The sequence below is a fragment of the Staurois parvus genome, unplaced genomic scaffold (genome assembly GCF_062004578.1).
Source record: "Staurois parvus isolate SC_StPar_1 unplaced genomic scaffold, SC_StPar_1.0 ptg000449l, whole genome shotgun sequence".
Classification (NCBI taxonomy): Eukaryota; Metazoa; Chordata; class Amphibia; order Anura; family Ranidae; genus Staurois; species Staurois parvus.
Genome location: NW_028318245.1, coordinates 3,336,434 through 3,362,027, shown reverse-complemented (window position 1 = coordinate 3,362,027; position 25,594 = coordinate 3,336,434). Strand labels below are relative to the sequence as shown.

Sequence of the window (25,594 nt, the reverse complement as noted above, 5' to 3'; positions counted from 1 at the left end):
ATGTGCACAGCTACCACCTCAGATTGTATGTAGAGCTCTGGCCAAAAGTTTTGGGGATGACACCAATATTAATTCTCACAAAGTCCTCTTCCGTGTTTTTAGATCTTTTTGTCAGATGTTACTCTGGTATACTGAGGTATAATTACAACCATTCCATACGTGTCCAAGGGTTTTATTGACAAAGACATGAAGTTTAGGCAAAGGGTTTAGGCAATGCTGACCCTTCTTTTTGAAGACCTCTCCCTGGCATGATGTCCATCAACTTCTGGGTCACATCCTGACTGATGGCAGCCCGTTCTTGTACAATCAATGCTTGGAGTTTGTCAGAATGTGTTTTTTTTTTTCTGTTCACCCGCCTCTTGATTATTGACCACAAGTTCTCAATGGGATTAAAATCTGGGGAGTTTCCTGGCCATGGACCCAAAATTTTTATGTTTTTGTTCCCCAAGCCACTTAGTTATGATTTTTACCTTCTGGTAAGGTGCTCCATCATGGTGGAAGAGGTATTGTTCCTCACCAAACTGTCCTTGGATGGTTGGGAGAAGTTGCTCTCAGAGGATGTTTTTGGACCATTATTCATGGCTGTGTTCTTATATATATACACCGAGCAACCATTCCTTTATGAACACTGATAGATACAGTGAATAACATTTTGTGACAATGCGACTGAAAGTGGGTGGTATATATTAGGCAGCAAATGGAACTTTTGAAGTTGATGTGTTGAAAGCAGAACAAACAGCCAAGTGTAAGGATTTGTGTGGCATTGACAAGGGCCAAATGTAGTCCACTGTAATGGCTAGACCAGTCGTCTCCAAACTGAGCCCCCCTTGCTTGCCTTTCTCCAGTCCATGGGGAACTTTTCCTTCCACCGACCCCAAGACCCACAAGACACTATTCCTCCCACTGACCCCAACAATGGGGCAATATTCCTGCTACCAACCTGAACAGTGGGGAGCTATTTCTCCCGTTTACGCCAATGATGGGGCTAGGGTGGCCACCTCATCCCTTTAAACCCAAACACATATTAATTATACGGGTTGTATTGGCTGATTAGGGTGGTAATTAAACTCGCTTAGTGCCTTATTGAATTAAATTAGCCTCAGAACCCGTGTCATTAATATGGGTTTGGGTTTAAAAGGATGAGGTGGCCACCCTAGATGGGGCACTATTCTTCACACCGACATCAATGATGGGGCACTACTCCTCCTACTGACACCAATGATGGGGCACTATTCCTCCCACTGATACCAATGATGGGGCACTATTCCTCCCACTAATACCAATAATGGGGCACTATTCTTCCCACTGAAACCAATGATTGGGCACTATTTCTTCCACTGACACCAATGATGGGGCACTATTCCTTCCACTGATACCAATGATGGGGCACTATACCGCCTACTAATACCAATGATGGGGCACTATTCCTCCCACTGACACCAATGATGGGGCACTATTCCTCCCACTGATACCAATGATGGGGCATTATTCTTCCCAATGACAACAATGATGGGGCAATGATGGGACACTATTCCTCCCACAGACACCAATGATGGAGCACTATTCCTCCCACTGACACCAATTATGGGGCACTATTCCTCCCAATGACACCAATGATGGGGCACTATTCCTCACAATGACACCAATGATGGGGCACTAATCCTCCCACTGACACCAATGATGGGGCACTATTCTTCCCACTGACACCAGCAATGGGGCACTATTCCTCCTCCTAATACCAAATATGCAATTGTTTACTCCCACTGACACCAGGACATTTTCTACTTCCAATGGCCATAGTCCAGCCCCCCTAAAGTCTGGAGGACAATAAACTGGCCCTGTGTTTAGAAAGTTTGGGGAACCTCTGGGCTAGATGACTGGGATAGAACATCTCCAAAACTGCAGCTCTTGCAGGATGTTCCTGGTCTACAGTGGTCAGTGTAGCAAGTGAGCATACAGAGATGGACGCGGTCATCCATCTTGCTAAGGATCCTCCATCTTGTATCATTTCTACTCCCAAATCAGCTTCCCTCCAATTTCCTCCCTCTCTCGGGAATGTGGTCTGTATGATGCCAGAGATCACAGGCACAGTGGGAGAACTCTAGGGTTATAAATCCCAAACTAGCTGGTGCCCGGGTGTCTGTTAGCTTCTCAATCTGAGATATCGTAAAACCATAAACCAGTCCTTCACTGAGCTTCAAAGACATTCCAGCTAGCTGTAAAACAGACTCGCATTTAAAAATCCCCTTTTCCATATAATTTTATATCTGGAGATATGGAAGACTTACAAGGAAACCAGGCATATATTCAGATCAGTCACTTTAATACAAGTCGACTGATATCTTACACCCCCTAGTTGAAATCTACAGGAGAGCAGAAAATGATATCTCCTTAACCGTCCCAAGCAGGTATGTCATATTTAATATCTAGACGTTCAGCAGATGCTTCTGAATATTAATCCACTAGTGGCAAGGCTGCTACATGCATCGAGTGTAAGTTATGGATCATGATATAAACAGGGAGGGATTTTGGTTCTAGCTTGGGTATCCGCCTCCAACACCCTCCCCAAATGAGGCGATTGGTTCTCTGCTTCAAGGAGACACCCTGCTGAGTTCCTAAAAAGGCTGTTATGCTTGGAGCAGAGAGTTAAGTTGAGTAGGTCGTGTTGAAGTTGAAGAATCCTCCCTTTTAACATTGGAACCAACTTTGAGAGATAAGGCACCCTTTTGGCTACATCTTTTTTCTGTAAATATTGGTATGGCACCCTTTTGACATTTTTAGTAATAAATCCTATTATCTGAAAAGTGTTGAACTGTTTCTAAAGCTCTTTAATGCAAACCAAGAACCCCTGTCTCTGAAGAGCGCTACTGTGTGTTTTTAAACCTCTATATATCCCTGCCTGCGGTGACAGTGGTATACAGACGATTATTCAAACATCATAGTGTTATTGCTGATATTGCCGAGTTTCCTCTTTCTCTGTACAAAAAGGAGGTGGTGGCAGTGTGAAGGGTTAATTCCGTAATTAACCTGACCCAGTAACAATCGCTCCCAGGCTGCAGGTACACAGATTGTGGTCCATTAGCTGGAAAATCTTTGTGCAGGTGCAGCTGGGTGTGGAATTGTTATGCACGTGATAGCGCGGTTTTAGATTGGCTAGTCCTTCGGTCACGAGTTTGGTGAGAAGGGCTGGGGTCTGACATCATGATCGTCACAGTCAGGACCGACCAAAAGTGGTTCATGGAAGGAAAACCGGCCAAGGCTCATTGATGCAGGTGGGGAGCAAATGCTGGCTTGTATAGCTCCACCCAATAGAAGCACTACTGGAGCTCAGATTGCTGAAAAAGTGAATGCTGCTTCTGAAAGTAAGGTGTCAGAACACACAGAGCACCGCAGTTTGTTGCGTATGGCCCCGCATAACTGCAGACCAGTCAGGGTGCCCATGGTGACCCAAGCCCATAGCCAAAAGTGCCTACAACTGGCACCTGAGCATCACGTCAGTTGGACATGCAGTTGGGTCAGTTCAGGCCACAGGCAGAGAAGTCAGCAAACAGGTATATGATTGGTCCAGGCAACAACCAGAAATGTGGTTAATAAACTGGTCAGAGCTAGTCCAGGCGGCAGGCAGGGATTAGGATTTCTTTTGCTCTATGATTGGTTATCCACGGCTATATAAGCATTAATTTTTTACATTCATGCAGCTACTGGGAACTACTGTGATAGCTGTGATTGGCCACAGCTACCACATGGTACAGGGCCACTGTGACTGGCCATGTACCATGTGATCACTGTGACCAATCACATGAATAATAGCCATTGTTTACTACTGGACATGTGATCGCTCTGATTGGTTACAGCGATCACATGGTACCAGGGCAGATTGGCCCGAAACTCCTGTGTCCGGTACACACAGAAGTCACGGATCGCACCACTGTGCCCCCCCCCAGGGGCACTTACGAGGCGCAGTTTTGGGAGCACATTCGGGTAGGTCCTAAAACAACGTTTGTCCTGCCCGGCCACTGTACATATACAGCGAGGTGAGACAAGTGTTGTTCTTGGGAAACATACCAGTAGCTCCTCCCAGAACCCCACCTCTTGTGCACTCCTGGCGCGATCTGTGAACGCCGTGTCCACTGGTAACAACGGATCACTGATTGGCCGCTGTACTTTGCCCTGGTAAGCGGGTAAATAAAAGGAGATTCTGACCAGAACATTATACGTGTCGAGCTTTCCGGATTGTTATGAATTAAGATTATAGATTATGAATATATGAATTTTATGAGATTTTATGAATTTATTTCAATTAACAGACAATAATAGGAATCCTTTATTCCAATCACATATTTGTATAAATCACATTGAAATCACAGCTGACAGTTCAGAATGATCCAATGGGACAACAAGCCGGCTTCTTTATTACAGGAAATGATGAGCATTAACCAACCCAAAGATTCATCGGCAAAAGACAAATTCTGATTGGCTGCTGAGGGTCTCTGCAGTTTGTACATCAGTTTTTTGTGCGTTGAGTTTGTTACATATATATACACTATATTGCCCCAAGTATTGGGTCGCTGGCCTTTCCACGCACATGACCTTTAATGGCCTCCCAGTCTTAGTCTGTAGGGTTCAATATTGAGTTGGCCCCGCCCTTTCAGCTATAACAGCTTCAACTCTTCTGGGAAGGCCGTCCACAAGGTTTAGGAGGGTGTCTGGGGGAAGGTTGGACCATTCTTCCAGAAGCACATTTGTCAGGTCAGGCACTGATGTCGGGGGAGGAGGCCTGGCTCGCATCTCCGCTCTAATTCATCCCAAAGGTGTTCTATGGGGTTGAGGTCAGGACTCTGTGCAGGCCAGACAAGTTCCTCCACCCCAAACTGGATCCTCCATGTCTTTATGGACCTTGCTTTGTGCACTGGAGCGCAGTCATGTTGGAACAGGAAGGGGCCATCCCCAAACTCTTCCCACAAAGTTGGGAGCATGAAATCGTCCAAAATGTCACCTTAAGTGTTCCCTTCACTGGAACTAGGGGGCCAAGCCCAACCCCTGAAAAACACCCCCACACCATAATCCCCCCTCCACCAAACGTTACACTTGGCACAATGCAGTCAGGCAAGTACCGTTCTCCTGGCAACCGCCAAACCCAGACACATCCATCGGATTGCCAGACAGAGAAGCGTGATTGGTCACTCCAGAGAACACGTCTCCATGCTCTAGAGTTCAGTGGCGGCGTGCTTTAAGCCACGGCATCCAACGCTTTGCATTGCACTTGGTGATGGAAGGCTTGGATGCAGCTGCTCGGCCATGGAAACCCATTCCATGAAGCTCTCTACGCACTGTTGTTGGGCTCATCTGAAGGCCACACCAAGTTTGGAGGTCTTTAGCTATTGACTCTGCAGACAGTTGGTGACTTCTGCGCACTGTGCGCTGACCCCGCTCTGTCATGTGACGTGGCCTACCACTTGGTGGCTGAGTTGCTGTTGTTCCCAGTGGCTTCCACTTTGTTATAATCCCACTAACAGTTGAGCGTGGAATATTTAGCAGCCAGGAAATGTCACAGATGGACTTATTGCCCAGGTGGCCACCTATCACGGGACCACGCTTGGAGTCACCGAGCTCCTGAGAGTGACCCATTCTTTCACCAATGTTTGTAGAAGCAGTTTGCATGCCTAGGGGTTTGACTGTATACACCTGTGGCCATGGAGGGGATTTGAACACCTGAATCACATGATTTGGAGGGGATTGGAACACCTGAATCACATGATATGGAGGGGATTGGAACACCTGAATCACATGATTTGGAGGGCGGGGCCAATACTTTTGGTAATATAGTATATGTGTAAAGTGGTGGGCAAATTGCAGTTGCTGAACATCCATGATGGGAATCTCCCGTTCCACCAAATCTCAAAGGTGCTCTATTGGATGGAGATCTGGTGACTGTGCAGGCCATTGGAGTGCAGTGACCTCATTGTCATATTCAAGAAACTAGTTGGAGATGATTGGAGCTTTGTGACATGGTGCATTATCCTGCTGGAAGGCGCCATCAGAAGATGGGGACACTAAAGTCATAAAGGGATGGACATGGTCACCAACAATACTCAGGTAGGTCATGGCGTGTAAATGATGATTAATTAGTACTAAGGGGCCCATAGTGTGCCAAGAAAATCTCCCACCACACCATGCCACCATCACTGCCACCAGCCTCAACCGTTGATACAAGGCAGGATGGATCCACCACACCATGGCACCACCACCCTGAACCATTGATACAAGGCAGGATGGATCCTACTCACCATGACACCACCACCACCAGCCTGAACCATTGATACAAGGCAGGATGGAGATTTTTTATTTATGTATTAATGTCATACATATCCATCCTCAACTTATATATAAAAGTACAAAATATAATAAATAGAATAAATAAATACAAAACTAAACAAAGAAACTGAAAAAGTCCCAACAACCCCTGTGGGAGAAATAATAAACAAAGAACATAAAAGTCCATAACTTGAAAGGAAAAAACGGAATTTATATATAATATTTACAGTACAAGGCCGTTATGGCCAAGACCATATAAGTAGGAGCCTCTATGGCTCAGACATAAACCATAAAAATTTCCATTCAAACCCCTCACGTAGAGCCTGCCGTGGAAGGCAAGCCAGGCCTGGTCTCGCAACTTCAGGGGGATCCGCTCCAGATTTATCAAGCGTAAAACCTCCCTCATAACATGGCCAGAGCAATCTCTCAAGGCCAGCGGTGCATGGAAAGCAGACGCCACAATCCTCTCACCCAGGAGCCTCCTGGGGAGGGACCGGACCTCCTCCGCAGTCACATGCCACCGTCGGAGTAACTTCAGGCACAGGGCCACGTAAGCCGGGAGCTTACCATGCTTGACCCGCAGGCTTCTCACTGGCCCACCACTCTCCCAGCTGTGCAGAAAAGGTCCAAACCAGATCCGGAACAGCCCTACCCATGCAGGCAGTCTCTCTGCTAGCATACTACCAAAGTTATGTTTCAAGAACATCAGAGAGAAAAAGATCACCAGGTTGACCATACCTAGGCCACCCTCCCGCCTGGATGAGTAAGTCACTTCCCTCTTGGCGAGTTTCAGCCTGTTCCCCCATAACAACTGGAAGAAACAGCTGTAGATCCTCGTATAGAGCGATTCTGGCAAGAGGCAAACAAAGATGATATACAAAAAGACAGGGAGCAAGAAAGTCTTGATCAGGTCAACCCTTTCCCTCAAGGAGAGCCGCCACCCCTTCCAGCATCTCACCTTGACCTCAGCATCTGACAGTTTGGTCTCCCAATTTTGCTTGCTGTAATCAGCAGGGCCAAAATTGATGCCCAACACTTTAAAGTTTGGCCGAGGCACCGGGAAGGTGTCCAGGAGTGAGAAGCTCTCACCCTCCCTGCCCATCCAGAGAAATTCACATTTGTCCTGATTGACCTTGGAACTTGATGCTTCGGCATACTGATCCATTACTGAAACCACCTCCTGCACCTCCACTGGTCCAGAAATGAAAACAGAAACGTCATCAGCATAAGCCACAACTCTCAAAGGCGGATCTACAGTGGCACCTACCGGCAGCCTGCTCACTGCCCCACCATCTAGCCTCCTGACGAAGGGGTCGATGGCAAAGGCATAGAGCAAGGGACTCAGCGGGCACCCCTGGCGCACCCCAGATCCAACCTCAAAGGGCTGCCCAACCCAACCATTCACCAACATGAAGCTCTCAGCCCCTTGATATAATGTCTTCAGCCAGCCGATGAACCTCCCCTCCAAACCATACCGGTCCAGGAGATGCCAGAGGTACTCATGATTAACCCGATCAAAGGCCTTTGCCTGATCCACCACCAGCAAGTACTTTCCCCATCCTTCAGCCTTACACCATTCCAAAGCCTCCCGGACAGCTAACACCACTGTAAAGGTACTCCTGCCCTGAACCGAGCAATGCTGCTGATGAGAAAGCAAACTGTCTGCCACTGACGACAAGCGCCAGAACAAGATCTTCACCAGAACCTTTCTATCGACATTGAGGAGGTTGATGGGGCGCCAGTTCTCAATAACCGAAGGATCCTTACCCTTTGACAAGAGGATAACTTCAGACTGTCTCATGGAAGGAGGGAGAGATCCCTCATCCAGACAGCTGTTAAACACTTCCGCGAGACGAGGTGCCAGGCAGGACTTAAAAGCCTTAAAGAATTCGGCTGTCAGACCGTCTGGCCCAGTAGTCTTTTTAATGGCCAGACTATCAATTGCTCTGGACACCTAATCTCCCCAGTCAAACTTGTCAGAGGGACATCACTGTCCAGACCAGGCGTGGATTCCAAAAAGCTCAACATCCTCGTCCAGTCAAGGTGCTTCTCACCCAATAAGTCCGCATAAAAGGACCTGGAGACCTCCAGGATCCCTGACCTGGATTTCACCAGGGACCCCGTACTATCCCTCAGAGCAGAGATCGTTTTAACTGCTGCACTCTGTTTGCAATCCCGGAAAGGGTCAGGCGAGTGGTATTTCCCTTTCCAGAACCAAAGAGGCACGCTGATCATACTGGAATTGCCTGAGGAGAAGCTTCACCTCCGAGATTGCCCCCGAATCTCCATCGCTAGAAACAAGGTGGTCGAGCCTCCTTCCGCAACCGCTGGTAGGCGTTATACCGTTTAAACTGCCGTCTCTTACAAATGGCCTTGAAAAACCTGCTGATCCGCACCTTGGTAAGCTTCCACCACTCAGACTTACTGCCACAGAAATCCAGCACCGTCTCCTGTACCTGAAAGAACCCCTCGAAAGATTGTCTCACCTCCTCGTCCTCCAGCAGAGACAGATTCATTCTCCAGATGTTCTTTCCTCTCAGCGGCGTGTCTGAAATATTCAAGGTGACAGACAGCATAAGGTGATCTGAAAACTCCACCGCCCGACACTCAGGTGCCGAGAAGGCAGAGTTCCCCTACAAAAAAAACCTGTCTATCCTACTCTGGCTATTACCTCTCCTATAGGTGAAACCCGTGCCGTCTGGGACACTTTGAATCCAAGCGTCAACCAGACCTGCCTCCCTGACTATAGCATTTAGAAAAACGCTATCATATCCCAGCCTGTCAGTGAAGCCTCTCCTGTCCTTGGGCCTAGTAATGGTGTTAAAATCACCTCCAAAGACCACCAGCCGGGATGTAAAGAGGTAAGGTTTAATCCTCTCAAAGAGGTTCTTCCTGTCCCACTTGGACTGTGGGCCATAGATATTAATGAGACGGAGCTCTTGCCCCCTTACGAGAACATCCAGAATCAGACATCTTCCGATCTCTACCTCAATTATCCGCTGACACATTACCATGCCGGTAAAAAGCACCGCAACTCCGCTGTAAGGCTCAGCCGCAAGAGACCAGTAGGAAGGCCCAAGCCTCCACTCACGCTTGGCCAGATGGACATCAGCCAAGGTGGGCAACCTGGTCTCCTGCAAAAATAAAATATCAGCTTCCATCCCACTGATCAAAAATAAGGCTGTTTCTCTAGCACTTACAGACTTCAGGCTGGCAACATTAATGGTTGCCACCTTTATCGGAGCGGGAACTGCCATTAAGATAATTGAGAGGGATCTTTCTTAACCCTCCTCCTGACTTTTTTAGCAGGGTCCCTTACACGCTTCAGGGGCCCTCTCGCCTCCTCATCTTCCATCGGAGAAGTGGGATCAAACTCACCCTCCTCCCCCGATACCCCAAACCGGTTTTCCAGGGCCACCTCCCCCACCTCCAGAGAGGAGACTGACCCCGCAGAGGATAGTACAGGCCTATTATGCCTACCCCCAGACACCTGGGACCACCCCTCCTCCTGCTGAGCCCCTACCGGGACAGAACCCTGGGACTCCTGAGGCCCCTTACCAGGCTTCTCCCTCCGCAAAGGCAAGAGCACAGGGGGAGTAGCAACAACTACGCTAGACCTGGCCTCCACCAACCCAGCCCTCCCTCAGCTGTTTCTTGTTCCTAGGAGGAGGGACAGGCATGCCAGAAGGGGTGACAGAGGACACAATTGGGGCAGATGGGGTAGAGACCAAAGAAGCCTCAGCAGCCTCCACCTCCCCCACCAGGGTAGCTGCCAAAGCCGAAGCAGCCCTCACTAACTCCTCCCCAGCCTCCTCCGCATCCATGCGGGAAAACTCAGCTGCCAATTCTCCCGCAGGGAGGTTATGAAGGGCTTCTGGGCACCTGTTGTATGAGTGCCCCTCCGTACCACAGAGGTTGCACTTGATGGTACTGCAATCTCTTGCCAAGTGCCCTATCTCCTGGCAGAGAGAGCAACGTACGAACGGGCAGGTGGCAGCAAAATGCCCCTTAGCCCCGCAGCGGTGACAGACCCTCGGCTGGCCAGGATAGAAGATAATCAACCGATCCTTCCCCAAGAACGCAGAGGAGGGGACATGCTGGATAACATTCCCGACCACACGGAGGCGAACGGAAGCCATCCACACGCCGGTCCATATCCCCCGGTCATCCAGGACATTTCCCAAGGGCCCCAACACATCTCCATACCTGCACAACCAGACCTGGATATCCGCAGCAGGGATGGATTCATTCCGCACCAGGATTGTAACCTTCTTAGCTAGGGACTGGCGGGACAAAAGCCGGGGGGTCAAACCCACCCACCTGGGGCTGGACACAAAAGTGGCCTCATACTGCTGCCAAAATAAATCGAGTTGATCCGGCCGCATGAAAGAAACATCATATTCCCTGGTCCCAACCGGGGCGATAAAGGCAAAAATTTCACTTGCCCGGAACCCCATCTCCAGGATTCGGTTGATTGCTTCCCACCTACTAAGGGGGGGACCCTCCCCTGTCCACTTAATTTGGACTACATTACGCCTGGCTGCTAAAGTGGGTAGGTTGCCTGCCCTTGCCCTGGCTGACCACATGGGCACTGAACCACCCCTAACCGCCGCGGAGTAGCTCAACACGGGCTAAGGGACACTTATACCAGGGGAGCCTGCTTCAGGAGGAACCACTGCACTGGCAGCCAAGACAGGGGGCACAGGCTGTAAAACAACGGGACCCTGGGGAGCTGGAAGGTGGGCATCACTCACCTGGGCAGGCAAATCCCCCTGAGGAGTAGTATGAGGCTGTACACCCGCAGCCGTCACAACCCCCGAGGGGGCGGGGCCCGGTGGGACTACTGGAGAGAGGAGACCCCTAGTCAGGACCATGGGGCGGACCTGCGCTCCTGACACTTCAACAGACATTTGTCACCCCCATGCCCGAAAATTCCTCACCAGTCCCGTTAGCAGAGTCCTGTCTATGTGTCCTGAGGGAAGTTCCCCAGCCTTAGCCAGCACCTCCTGTGGAATGTGATCCAGCCGCACGAACGCGGCACACTCCCTGGCCACCGGCTTGGTGGGCATGCGCGGGATGACGTCACTTCCGGCGTCCACTTCCTCCTCCTCGGACGAAAACCGGAAGTCCGCGTGACGCAGTTCGGGTCCTTCCTCCACTGTAAACTGGAGCTCACCTGCCAGCTCAGTCTCCTCCATCTGTGTCCCTCAATCAGTGGGACGCTGCCCAAGGGGGAGGGACTCTGATGATTCTGCAACTGCACGCTCCTCCATATCAGGCCTAACCTCTTCCTCCACCGACACAGCGGTCTCAGCCAGCCCCTGTCTCCTCTCACCATCCTCCAGCAACTCCACTGTAAGATCCTCCACAGATGAGGCATCCTCAACCGGGCCCCGCACAGCCGCTACACTGTGGCTCCTCGCAGCCTTGAACTTGGCCTCATTAAGATACCGCTCACTAAGGGCCCCACTCTTGCGCTGCAGCGCCAAAACGTATCACTCCTGCTGGGACACTTGGAGCTCCAAGGCCTCCAGGCCTGGCTTCATCGACTGCCTCTTGGAGGACCACACGTGGAAATAAGAGGTCCGCAGCTCCTTTAAATCAAGGGACAGCTTCTTAAGCTTTGCCCCCTCCTGCTCCACTAGCCTGATCCGAGCCGCCACGCACTCCCTGTATTGGGAGTAGGTCTCCTCTATCTTTGGGGTTGTTCCCAGGTCCTCCACTGTTGGGATTCGGAGGCCGGTACTAGGTCCCTCCAGGATACTAATGTTGCTGGACCCAGGCTCAGGTCCCTCCTTCCTGCCTGGGCAGGGCACTTGGGGTCCCAGGCTTTGGGGCCTTCTCCTCTTCAGGACTAGGCCCAGGGCCTTCCATCCTGTCCAGGCCGGATAGGTCACCTGAGGTCCCACGCTTTGGGACCTTCAGGCCAGTAGAACCAGGCCAAGGGACCGACATCCCACCTGGGCTGGGTTGGGGCAGGCAAGCCCCAGGCTTTTCAGGCCCTCCTGGAGCTCAGCAGAGCAGCTACACACACAGCCTCTCCCCACAGAGTCAGAAAATGACTCACTTGCTGTGTGGCTGCAGTACCAGTGCTGGCCAGTGGGTCACAAGACAGGCTGGATCCCCCACACCATGACACCACCACCACCAGCCTGAACCATTGATACAAGGCAGGATGGATCCACCACCAGCACCACTGATACAAGGCAGGATGGATCCACCACACCATGACACCACCACCACCAGCCTGAACCATTGATACAAGGCAGGATGGATCCATGCTTTCATGTTACTTACAGCAAATTCTGACCCGACCATCTGACTGTTGCAGCTGAAATCAGGACTCATCAGACCAGGCAACATTCTTCCAATCTTCTATTGTCCAGTTATGGTGAACCTGTGCGAATTGTAGCCTCCATTTCCTGTTCTTAGCTTACAGGAATGGCAACCTAGGTGGTTTACTGCTGCTGTAGCCCATCTGCTACAAGGTTGGACATGTTGTGCGTTCAGAGATGGTATTCTGCATACCTTGGGTGTAACGAGTGGTTATTGGAGTTACTATTGCCTTTCTATCATCTCCAACCAGTCTGTCCATTCTTCTTTGACACCAACAAGGCATTTTTCTCCACACAACTGCCGCTCACTGGATATTTTCTCTTTTTTGGACCATTCTCTGTAAACCCTAGCGATGGCTGTGTGGGAAAATCCCAGTAGATCAGCAGTTTTTGAAATCCTCAGAGAAGCCTGTCTGGCCCCAACCACCATGCCACATTCAAAGTCACTTAAATCCCCTTTCTTCCCCATTCCAATGGTCTGTTTGAACTTCAGCAAGTTGTCTTCACCACATCTAGATGCCTAAATGCATTGAGTTGCTGCCGTGTGATTGGCTGATTAGCCATTTGTGTGACCAAGCCATTGAACGGGTGGACCTCATAAAGTAGCCAGTGAGAATATTATGCCTGTCCTGCCTGCAATATCAAATCTGAACAGGAGATGGAGCCTGTAATACATTTACTGTTTCACAGGAACTGGACACTGTTTAGATAAGAGTTAATAACAATTTTCCCAAAATTCTGAGAAAATGGAAAGATGCATCTTGGGAGCTCAGACTTAATCTTAGAAACTCAGAGCAGAAAAACCAAAGACTAGACCACATGTTGGACTGAAACTTGCATCCATCTGCATCCCATAAAGGCAGCATCGCTGGTGGGCTTGGACTTTCTGCCATCTATAGCCTAACTATTCATTGTGTTTGCTGTATGTTCATACATTGATTAAATGTACTTCTTATCTGCTTTTTTAATAGTTTCATCCCACCCTGTTTTGTTGACAAAGCTTTAAGATCACATTCAGTCTGGCTTATTGCTGAATAGGAGGGTTTTATTGAATGTCTAGTTACAGGGAAATGTGTAGCAAGGACAGAACAACTGGTGTCACTGGAATAACAAGCCCCATCATTGGTGTCACTGCAATAACAAGCCCCATCATTGGTGTCACTAGAATAACATAAGCCCCATCATTGGTGTCACTGAAATAAAATAAACCCCATCATTGGTGTCCCTGGAATAACAAGCCCCATAATTGGTTTCACTGGAATAACAAGCCCCATAATTGTTGTCACTTGAATAACATAAGCCCCCTTGAGGGTTAGGGACTGATGTGAATGTACAATATATATGTAATGCGCTGCGTAAATTGACGGCGCTATGTAAGTACCTGAAATAAACAAATAAGCCCCATCATTAATGTCACTGGAATAACATAAGCCTCATCATTGATGTCACTGGAATAAAATAAACCCCATCATTGGTGTCACTGGAATAAAATAAACCCCATCATTAGTGTCACCGGAATAAAATAAGCCCCATCATTGGTGTCACTGGAATAAAATAAACCCCATCATTGGTGTCCCTTGAATAAACTAAACCCCATCATTGATGTCCCTGGAATAAACTAAACCCATCACTGGTGTCCCTTGAATAAACTAAACCCCATCATTGGTGTCCCTGGAATAAACTAAACCCCATCATTGGTATCACTGCAATAAAATAAACCCCATCATTGGTGTCCCTGGAATAAAATAAACCCCATCATTGGTGTCCCTAGAGAAAACTAAACCCCATCATTGGTGTCACTGGAATAAACTAAACCCCATCATTGGTGTCACTGGAATAAAATAAACCCCATCATTAGTGTCACCGGAATAAAATAAGCCCCATCATTGGTGTCACTGGAATAAAACAAACCCCATCATTGGTGTCCCTGGAATAAACTAAACCCCGTCATTGGTATCACTGCAATACAATAAACCCCATCATTGGTGTCCCTGGAATAAAATAAACCCATCATTGGTGTGAAATAAAATAAACCCCATCATTGGTGTCCCTGGAATAAACTAAACCCCATCACTGGTGTCCCTGGAATAAACTAAACCCCATCATTGTTGTCCCTGAAATAACATAAACCCCATCATTGGTGTCCCTGGAATAAAATAAACCCCATCATTGGTGTCCCTGGAATAAACGAAACCCCATCATTGGTGTCCCTGAAATAAATTAAACCCCATCATTGGTGTCACCAGAATAAAATAAACCCCATCATTGGTGTGAAATAAAATAAACCCCATCATTGGTGTCCCTGAAATAAAATAAACCCCATCATTGGTGTCCCTGGAATAAACTAAACCCCATAATTGGTGTCACTGGAATAACATAAGCCTCATCATTGGTGTCACTGGAATAACAAGCCCCATAATTGGTTTCACTGGAATAACATAAGCCTCATCATTGGTGTCACTGGAATAACAAGCCCCATAATTGGTTTCACTGGAATAACATAAGCCCCATCATTGGTGTCACTGGAATAAAATAAGCCTCATCATTGGTGTCACTGGAATAAAATAAACCTCATCATTGGTGTCCCTGGAATAAAATAATCCCCATCATTGGTGTCCCTGGAATAACATAAGCCCCATCATTGGTGTCACTGAAATAATCCCCATCATTGGTGTCACTGGAATAACATAAACCCCATCATTGGTGTCACTGGAATAAAATAAGCCCCATCATTGGTGTCACTGGAATAAAATAAGCCCCATCATTGGTGTCACTGGAATAAAAACAAGCCTCATAATTTGCACGCCTCTCATAAATTAAGGATTTGGCAGTACTGTCCTGCGATTTTAACAAACAATCCAGGTTGTATCTCCCTCCACAGACTATCAGTGCCCCCCTCTAAGCGACCACTCAGGATCCTGTGGAGGAACGGGTACACAGGAAATCCCAGCATCTGATGAACCAATCATCTGATAAACCTTTAAGATCACATTCAGTCTGGCTTATTACTGAATAGGAGGGTTTAATTGAATGTCTAGTTACAGGGAAACGTGTAGCAAGGACAGAACAATTGGTGTCAATGGAATAACAAGCCCCATCATTGGTGTCACTGGAATAACAAGCCCCATCATTGGTGTCACTAGAATAACATAAGCCCCATCATTGGTGTCACTGAAATAAAATAAACCCCATCATTGGCGTCCCTGGAATAACAAGCCCCATAATTGGTTTCACTGGAATAACAAGCCCCATAATTGTTGTCACTGGAATAACATAAGCCCCCTTGAGGGTTAGGGACTGATGTGAATGTACAATATATATGTAAAGCGCTGCGTAAATTGACGGCGCTATATAAGTACCTGAAATAAACAAATAAGCCCCATCATTAATGTCACTGGAATAACATAAGCCTCATCATTGGTGTCACTGGAATAAACTAAACCCCATCATTGGTGTCACTGGAATAAAATAAACCCCATCATTAGTGTCACCGGAATAAAATAAGCCCCATCATTGGTGTCACTGGAATAAAACAAACCCCATCATTGGTGTCCCTGGAATAAACTAAACCCCATCATTGGTATCACTGCAATACAATAAACCCCATCATTGGTGTCCCTGGAATAAAATAAACCCATCATTGGTGTGAAATAAAATAAACCCCATCATTGGTGTCCCTGGAATAAACTAAACCCCATCACTGGTGTCCCTGGAATAAACTAAACCCTATCATTGTTGTCCCTGAAATAACAAACCCCATCATTGGTGTCCCTGGAATAAAATAAACCCCATCATTGGTGTCCCTGGAATAAACAAAACCCCATCATTGGTGTCCCTGAAATAAATTAAACCCCATCATTGGTGTCACCAGAATAAAATAAACCCCATCATTGGTGTGAAATAAAATAAACCCCATCATTGGTGTCCCTGGAATAAAATAAACCCCATCATTGGTGTCCCTGAAATAAAATAAACCCCATCATTGGTGTCCCTGGAATAAACTAAACCCCATAATTGGTGTCACTGGAATAACATAAGCCTCATCATTGGTGTCACTGGAATAACAAGCCCCATAATTGGTTTCACTGGAATAACATAAGCCCCATCATTGGTGTCACTGGAATAAAATAAGCCTCATCATTGGTGTCACTGGAATAAAATAATCCCCATCATTGGTGTCCCTGGAATAACATAAGCCCCATCATTGGTGTCACTGAAATAATCCCCATCATTGGTGTCACTGGAATAACATAAACCCCATCATTGGTGTCACTGGAATAAAATAAGCCCCATCATTGGTGTCACTGGAATAAAATAAACCCCATCATTAGTGTCACCGGAATAAAATAAGCCCCATCATTGGTGTCACTGGAATAAAATAAGCCCCATCATTGGTGTCACTGGAATAAAAACAAGCCTCATAATTTGCACGCCTCTCATAAGTTAAGGATTTGGCAGCACTGTCCTGGGATTTTAACAAACAATCCAGGTTGTATCTCCCTCCACAGACTATCAGTGCCCCCCTCTAAGTGACCACTCAGGATCCTGTGGAGGAACGGGTACACAGGAAATCCCAGCATCTGATGAACCAATCATCTGATAAACCAATCCCCCCCTCACCCCTTGTTGGTCAGGTGTATAGACCTGGGAACTCAGCACAGGGATGGTGGGAACCCCTCATAATGGGAACAGCAGGCGTACAGACCCGGGAACTTGGCACAGGGATGGTGGGAACCCCTCACAATGGGCACAGCGGGTGTACAGACCTGGGAATTTAGCACAGGGATGGTGGGAACCCCTCACAATGGGCGCAGCAGGTGTACAGACCACACAGAATCATTTTGATCAGAATTATAATAGTTTCCAATACAGAAGAGATCAGAGGACTGTAAAGTGCAGAGCATTCGTGTTTATTTCAGTAATCAGAATTTGTGACGAACAAACAATAACTTGAATCTAAATTAAATTTTACAGAACTGAAAAAAATAATAATTAAATAATTATCAATTAGACCAATAACAAGCCAGTTTCTCTTCAGTAGAACATTTCCCGCACTCTGGACATGACTAAGAATGGTGATGGACAATCAAGTTTGTGAGTTCACTGGTGTCCTTTCTTAATTTAACATTTTCCGCACTCTTAACTTGAGCGCGACTTCTCTAGTGTTGAAAAAGTATTTTTGTTTTTCTCAGTGAAACATTTCTCTCACTCTGGACATGAAAAGGTACGCTCATCTGTGTGGATTCTCTGGTGTGAAACAAGGCTTTCTTTCATAGTGAACATTTCCCGCACATTTCCTCAGTGAAACCTTTGCCTTAGGGTGGCCATAGACGGGTCATTTATCGGCCAAATTTTCGGCTGATAACGAAAAATAGGTAGTTGCTGGCAGCGATTCTGCCAACAATGTCCACAAAAAACGGCAGTTTTTCGTGGATGTTCCAGCATGACCGATAAAAATAAAGATCCACGAAAAACGGACGACAGGCTGGTCCCACTAACGGTGTGAATATTGGCCAATTTTTCATGCGGATGGCCTGCATTACTTTGAACATGAAAAAGGACGCTCATCTGTGTGGATTCTCTGATGTGTAATAAGTTGTCCTTTCCGAATGAAACCTTTCCCGCACACTAAACATGAATAGGGGCGCTCACCTGTGTGACTTCTTTGATGTTTACGAAGGTCTCCTTGATGACTGAAACATTTGCCACACTCTGAACATGAATAAGGACGCTCGCCCGTGTGAATTCTTTGGTGTAAAACAAGGTGTGCTTTTGTAATGAAACATTTCCCGCACTCTGTACATGAATAGGGGCGCTCGCCTGTGTGGATTCTCTGGTGTGAAACAAGGCTTTCTTTCATAGTAAAACACTTCCCGCACTCTGAACATGAAAAGGGACGCTCACCGGTGTGAGTTCTTTGATGTATAAGAAGGCTTCCTTTATCACTGAAACATTTCCCGCACTCTGAACATGGAAAGGGACGTTCACCTGTGTGACTTCTCTGATGTTTACTAAGGTCTCCTTTGTGAACGAAACATTTCCCGCACTCTGAACATGAGTAAGGACGCTCACCTGTGTGAATTCTCTGGTGTATAACAAGTTGTCCATTTGTAACAAAACATTTCCCGCACTCTGAACAGGAATAAGGTCGTTCTCCTGTGTGAGTTCTCTGGTGTGTAACAAGGTGACTTTTTATAACAAAACATTTCCCGCAATCTGAACATGAATAGGGACGCTCGCCTGTGTGATATCTCTGGTGTGTATCAACTTGTCCTTTCGTACTGAAACATTTCCCGCACTCTGAACATGCATAGGGACGCTCACCCGTGTGAATTCTCTCGTGTATAAGAAGTAATGAATTTTTTTTAAAAGATTTCCCGCACACTGAACAGGACAACGAACGCTTTTCTTTATAGATTCTAGAAGATTCATTGAAAGTAGATGGATCTATTAGAGTGTCTGTATTGTGAGATCCCAGAGTCGTGGTGTGTGATCCGTCCGAGGGATCCACTGATCTCCCCAAATGGTAAGTTCTCCCATGTATATTGTTATTCACTGCATTATATCCTGGAGGTAACATGAGATGATCCTCAGAGGTCTCCCGGACATAGTGTCCACCTGTGGAGAGAAGAATTACAGTCAATGTTATGAGTATTGTACAATCCCGACATTCACACGCCGAATATACCAGTCTGCCTCCAAATATTTGTTGGGAACATGACGTTATATTGAGGAATGGAGATGGACCTTTCATATGGTGTCCAGTATCTCCTCCTCATTTGTTGGGAACATGACGTTATATTGAGGAATGGAGATGGACCTTCCATATGGTGTCCAGTATCTCCTCCTCATTTGTTGGGAACATGACGTTATATTGAAGAATGGAGATGGACCTTCCATATGGTGTCCAGTATCTCCTCATTTGTTGGGAACATGACGTTATATTGAGGAATGGAGATGGACCTTCCATATGGTGTCCAGTATCTCCTCCTCATTTGTTGGGAACATGACGTCATATGGAGGAATGGAGATGGACCTTTCATATGGTGTCCAGTATCTCCTCCTCATTTGTTGGGAACATGACGTTATATTGAGGAATGGAGATGGACCTTTCATATGGTGTCCAGTATCTCCACAAGACCATCTCTACCACAGGAAAAGTAACAGTATTTGAATATATAGAATTTTCCCGATGAAGAGAGTATAAGTCTGTGTGGGATACAACTTCTGAAGTCAAGTCCCCACTCCAGGGAAATATACTGGTACAGAAATAAGGAGGAGCTGTGGGGAGCATACTATGACTTTATAGTCATAGAAGTAAAATGAAAATGTATTTAGTGTTCATTACTTACTTAGATCTATATATAGAGAAGATTCCTCCTCTTTTATTTTCATCTCCCCCTCCTTCATTGACTGCTGATCTCCACTCACCAACATCTCTTCTTCTTCTTCTTCCTCTTTAACCTCTACTTTGATGTCTTTCAGTTCTTCACCCTAAACCCAAATGATGATAGAATACATTTTCAAAAAGGAACAAGAGATTACAAAAGAATGTCACCTCATAGCTTAGAATACATGTTTAGGTCTACATGCTCAGTCCCACCTACCTGATGATGGTGAGGGATGGTGTGACCTTTCTGTGTGGAATCCCGGGAATATAGAAGACGGGGACATCTCTCTGGTGGGTTCCCATGACTGGATCCATCTGTAGGAAACACACACACTGACTGAATCCATTGTTTCTATGTGTTTATCAGATGATGGGGGATCTAGGTGGACCCTCCGTACTGCTCTCTCCTTTACAATAAAGTCTCCTCTTACCCGGTGATGTGAGGGGCGGCTGATTGTCCATCATGAGGTCCTTGTAGAGGTCCTTGTGTCCTTCTAAATACTCCCACTCCTCCATGGAAAAATAGACAGTGACATCCTGACACCTTATAGGAACCTGACACACACAATGATACAGTCACCATCCAGACACATCCCTTGTCTGTTACTGGAGAATGTCCCAGAATTCCCGGCACCGCTCACCTCTCCTGTCAGCAGATCAATGATCTTCTGGGTGACTTCTAGAAACTTCTTGGCACTGGTTCCCTCTGTTGTCAGGCAGTGAGGTGGAGGCACTGTGATAGTTTATGTCCTGTGAAGATGGCTGGTGGGTAGTAAAGGCTCACCAGAAGTTTTCTTCACGACTTTATAATCCTGTGTATAGAGAGAAAGTAACAATTGTTACTACAGACTTCCCTAAAATCCTCCTCACCTCTCTGGTCAGGTCTGTGTTTTATTAATAGAGATGAGAGTGATGTCATGTGACCTCCCAGAATCCTCCTCACCTCTCCGGTCAGGCCTGTGTTTTATTAATAGAGATCAGAGTGATGTCATGTGACCTCCCAGAATCCTCCTCACCTCTCCGGTCAGGTCTGCAGATGAACAATAAGCTGAGAATTCTCTGACCTCTACTGGGATAAACAATATTACCTCCTGCCCCCGGTTCTGTAGGACAATTTATGTCATGAGGGTTCCTCAGAATGACCCCAACTGCGACAGACTTTCTCATAGCTAAAAATAACGTGTCCATACGTTGTCTAACTCCCAGAAAGTACATAAATTCTTCTATGCCTTGGAAATGGTTTGTTCATCTTCTGCTAGAACCACACACGTGGTTGGTTTAAACTGAGGCTTAACCAAGGAAGGAAAGTTTGAAGTTCTAGAAGTGCAAACCAAGGGTCCCGGAAAAAGGGGCCGCCGAATAGGGTATGGAGAAGTTTGATTACTCTGGTCCAGAATCTACCTAACATGGGGCAGGTCCATCAACATAAAGCACACTTCCCACCATAATCAAGCCTCTAATACGCAGGTTAGATCGAGTAGGGTGGAGGTGAGTCCATCTGGTCGACACCACGTACCATCGGGCGAGTGCTTAAACTGCCGTTTCAGTAGAAACCACATTTATAGAACATTGTGAACCTAAACGAAAGCTTTGGTTCCCTGGTCTGGCTGTCCGGTGGAATCCACTGTGGCTGGGTGAGGGGTCCGTCCTGTAAAAGCAAAGGGAAAATATCCCAACCAGCGCACAAGATGCAAGCCCATATGTCCTATAGATAATAGTAGCCTCGGTCAAAGCCATGCTACCTCCAACGTGTTTCATCCCGCCCATGGGGCTTAGTCATGGCATAGATGGAGTCAGGCTGAGGCTGCTATCCTTTGTGTGACGGCTTGGGAGATTTGCTTTGCTTTTAGGCCTCTTGCACACGGTACAGATGTTGTAACATTTACTTTTTTTTATGTAATTTCAGGCGCTTGTCTTGCTCGTATTCGCACGTTTTTTACACGCACAATATATTCTTAGGGAAAATTGGGTAATGCTTATGCTCATATGCGCACACTTGAGTGCAGGCGGCGTAAATTACTGTCCAAAAATGCTGACTTTTCTATTTTTTTCCTACGCGGCACTTATTTACGGCACATTGTCAATAATGGGCTACATTTTACCACTGTAGAAAAAAAAAACGCTGTACTGAGCTTTTTCAAGCTGCAGTGTACAAGAGGCCTCACGGATTGATAGGACATGTTGCCGCCTCCCAGCTCTGCCTCCGAGCTCTGCCTTCCAGCTCTGCCTCCGAGCTCCGCCTTCTAGCTCTGCCTCCGGGCTCTGCCTCTGAGCTCCGCCTTCCAGCTCTGCCTCTGAGCTCCACATTCCAGCGCCGCCTCCGAACTCCATCTGCCAGCTCCGCCCCCCTATTCAAGCTGCCACTTTCTGATGGTAAGGTAAGGGAGTCCCCTCCTGATCTGAGGCCGTTCCCGCCTGGTAGCCAGACCTGACTCTTCTACACAGTGCCCAGGGTATAGAATAGCGTGTGTCCAGGTGTCCTCCTGTCACTCTGCCCCCTCCTTTCACACTGCCCTGCTTTCACTCCGCCCCCCCTTATCACTCTGCCCCCCCTCCTGTCACTCTGCCCCCTCCTCTCACAATGCCCCACCCTCCTGTCACTCTGCCCCCCCTCTCATGCTGCCCTCCCCTCCTGTCACTATGCCCCCACTGCCCCCTCATCTCACACTGCTCCGCCCTCCTCTCACACTGCCCCCTTCCTCTCACACTGCCCCCCTCCTCTAACACTGCCCCGCCCTCCTGTCACTCTGCCCCACTCCTCTCACACTGCCCCGCCCCGCCCCACATTGCCCCCCTCCTCTCACACTGCCCCGCCCTCCTGTCACTCTGCCCACTCCTCTCACACTGCCCCACCCTCCTCTCACACTGCCCCGCCCTCCTGTCACTCTGCCCCCCCTCCTCTCACACTGCCCCCCCCTCTCACATTGCCCCCCTCCTCTCACACTGTCCACATTACATTATGATGAGGGGGTATGTAATTGTAATGGGGGAAATACTCCAGGGTAATTACAACTAGGAAGTATGTTTGTGGGGGCAAAGTAAGTAGATGTAGGGTGGGGTAGTTATATTTGGGGAGGGGCATCCAGGGTATGTATTATGGGGGAATGGGTTGCACAGAGAATACATGTAACAGAGGAGGATGTGTGAGGTAATTATAATGAGGGGGTGGTTGCGGTGCAACTATAAAATTATTGGGGGGGGGCGACACCATGTTAAACCGCACCAGGTGACACCAGCCCTAATGACGCCATTGGCGCTATATTTAGGACGTATCCGGTCTATAAACCAGAGGCTCCGGATGGACGGTTGGATAAATGGTTCTATATTTAGGATGTATCCGGTCTATAAACCAGAGGCTCTGGATGGACGGTTGGATAAATGGTTCCATATTTAGGATGTATCCGGTCTATAAACCAGAGGCTCCGGATGGACGGTTGGATAAATGGTTCTATATTTAGGACGTATCCGGTATGTAAACCAGAGGCTCCGGATGGACGGTTGGATAAATGGTTCTATATTTAGGACGTATCCGGTCTATAAACCAGAGGCTCTGGATGGACGGTTGGATAAATGGTTCTATATTTAGGACGTATCCGGTCTATAAACCAGAGGCTCTGGATGGACGGTTGGATAAATGGTTCTATATTTAGGACGTATCCGGTCTATAAACCAGAGGCTCTGGATGGACGGTTGGATAAATGGTTCTGTATTTAGGACGTATCCGGTCTATAAACCAGAGGCTCTGGATGGACGGTTGGATAAATGGTTCTATATTTAGGACGTATCCGGTCTATAAACCAGAGGTTCTGGATGGACGGTTGGATAAATGGTTCTGTATTTAGGACGTATCCGGTCTATAAACCAGAGGCTCTGGATGGACGGTTGGATAAATGGTTCTGTATTTAGGACGTATCCGGTCTATAAACCAGAGGCTCTGGATGGACGGTTGGATAAATGGTTCTATATTTAGGACATATCCGGTCTATAAACCAGAGGTTCTGGATGGACGGTTGGATAAATGGTTCTATATTTAGGACATATCCGGTCTATAAACCAGAGGCTCTGGATGGACGGTTGGATATATGGAGTAGGGTGGACACGTCGATGGAGGAAGATGACGGACATGACGATGGAGGGAGAGGACGGATATGACGATGGAGGAAGAGGACGGACATAACGGAGGTTACTGGGTGTAAATATAAAATGTTCTCTTCTTACCTCCTCTACAGCCAGTTGCCAGAATATCTCCCTCTACTTTTTCCCTGATCGCCTCTTGCAGGATTTTCCTATTTATAGATGACATCACTTCCTGTCTCCTTCCACTAACCATAAATGAGAGCACCACCTTGTGGATACAATACTAACTGCAGTGCACATTTTTATTGGTCAGAAGCCACAAGGGACAAGGATTTAGTCACTTCCAGTCTTAGTTTGAAGTATACAAGTCATTTCCGCCTTGTGAAGGCATCTGGTCGGTTTGATCAGATGTTTTGGAGACCAAAAGAGACTAATAGACCCCTGCTCTCTCCATAAAGAGGACCTGTCATGGCCCGTGCTATCACAAGGAATATTGTTCATCCCTTGTGACAGCAAAAAAGTTGATGAAAAAAAAAAATGAATGGGATTGAGAAAAAAGTAAATTTAAATGAAATAAGAAAAAAAAAAAGCACACAGCTAACCCTTTGATCGCCCCAGATGGTATCTATACCGCCATTTGTAGACGCTAAATCTTTCACGTAAACCAATTAATTAACACGTATTGGGATTTTTTTTTTTTAGCAAAGACATGGAGCAGAATACATTTTGGCCCAAATTTACAACAAAATGTTTTTCACTGGACGTGTTTAATAGCAAAGAGCCAAAAAATATTTTTTTCTCAAAATTGTTGGTCTTTTTTTGCTTATAGCGCAAAAAATAAAAACAGCACAGGCGATCCAATACGACCGAAAAAAATCTTTTTGTGGAAAAAAAAAAGGACATAAATTTTATTTATTTTTATTAATTTTATTTATGTACAGCGTTGCACGATCAATTGTCAGTTAAAGTAACGCAGCTCCGTAACGCAATAAATGGCCTGGTCAGGAAGGGGGGGCGAGGGGTAAATCCTCTGGAGGGCGAGGGGTTAAAAAAGAAAAAAACCCAGCCCTAATCAGAGACCGGAAGGGTTGGATAGTCTTCCTTCAAGGGTGAAAGTCCTTCGTGAGGGTGAAGATCCGTATTAAGTTTGGTCCATCCAGATGTGGAAAAGTTTTGTAGAAAGTCTGAACTAAAAAGACATAAAATCTGAGGATCTTGTAGAACAATCGTGTGTTTATTGGTACATAGAAGTCCTTCAAACAAATACATTTCAGGGGTTGCCAAAGGGAACCCCCTTTTTCAGGATTAAGGGGCAGGAAACCGAATGATACATGGAGATTAAAATAATCATTAAAAATATATTACAGCTGTGGTAGCACTCATATGGAAGAAACATATACATATTTAAATATATTTTAAAAATATTCTTCTCAAATATATTGCCATATATTTTAAATGCTACAATTTTTGGCCACAT

The 25,594-nt window shown here is 46.9% G+C and overlaps 2 protein-coding genes across 2 annotated transcripts in view; one reads left to right on the top strand and one right to left on the bottom strand.

The window, feature by feature from the left end:
- The window catches only part of LOC149453334 (uncharacterized), a 320,806-nt gene that overhangs the window by 148,768 nt on the left and 146,444 nt on the right, over positions 1 to 25,594 (top strand). The gene's annotated exons all lie outside the window — the stretch shown is intronic.
- The window catches only part of LOC149453340 (uncharacterized), a 66,497-nt gene continuing 58,447 nt past the window's right edge, over positions 17,545 to 25,594 (bottom strand). The window contains exon 9 of the mRNA XM_089688568.1: positions 17,545 to 18,987. Within this exon, the coding sequence (XP_089544694.1) occupies positions 18,190 to 18,987 (798 nt within the window). The 3' untranslated portion in view covers positions 17,545 to 18,189. The remainder of the gene's footprint in view (positions 18,988 to 25,594) is intronic.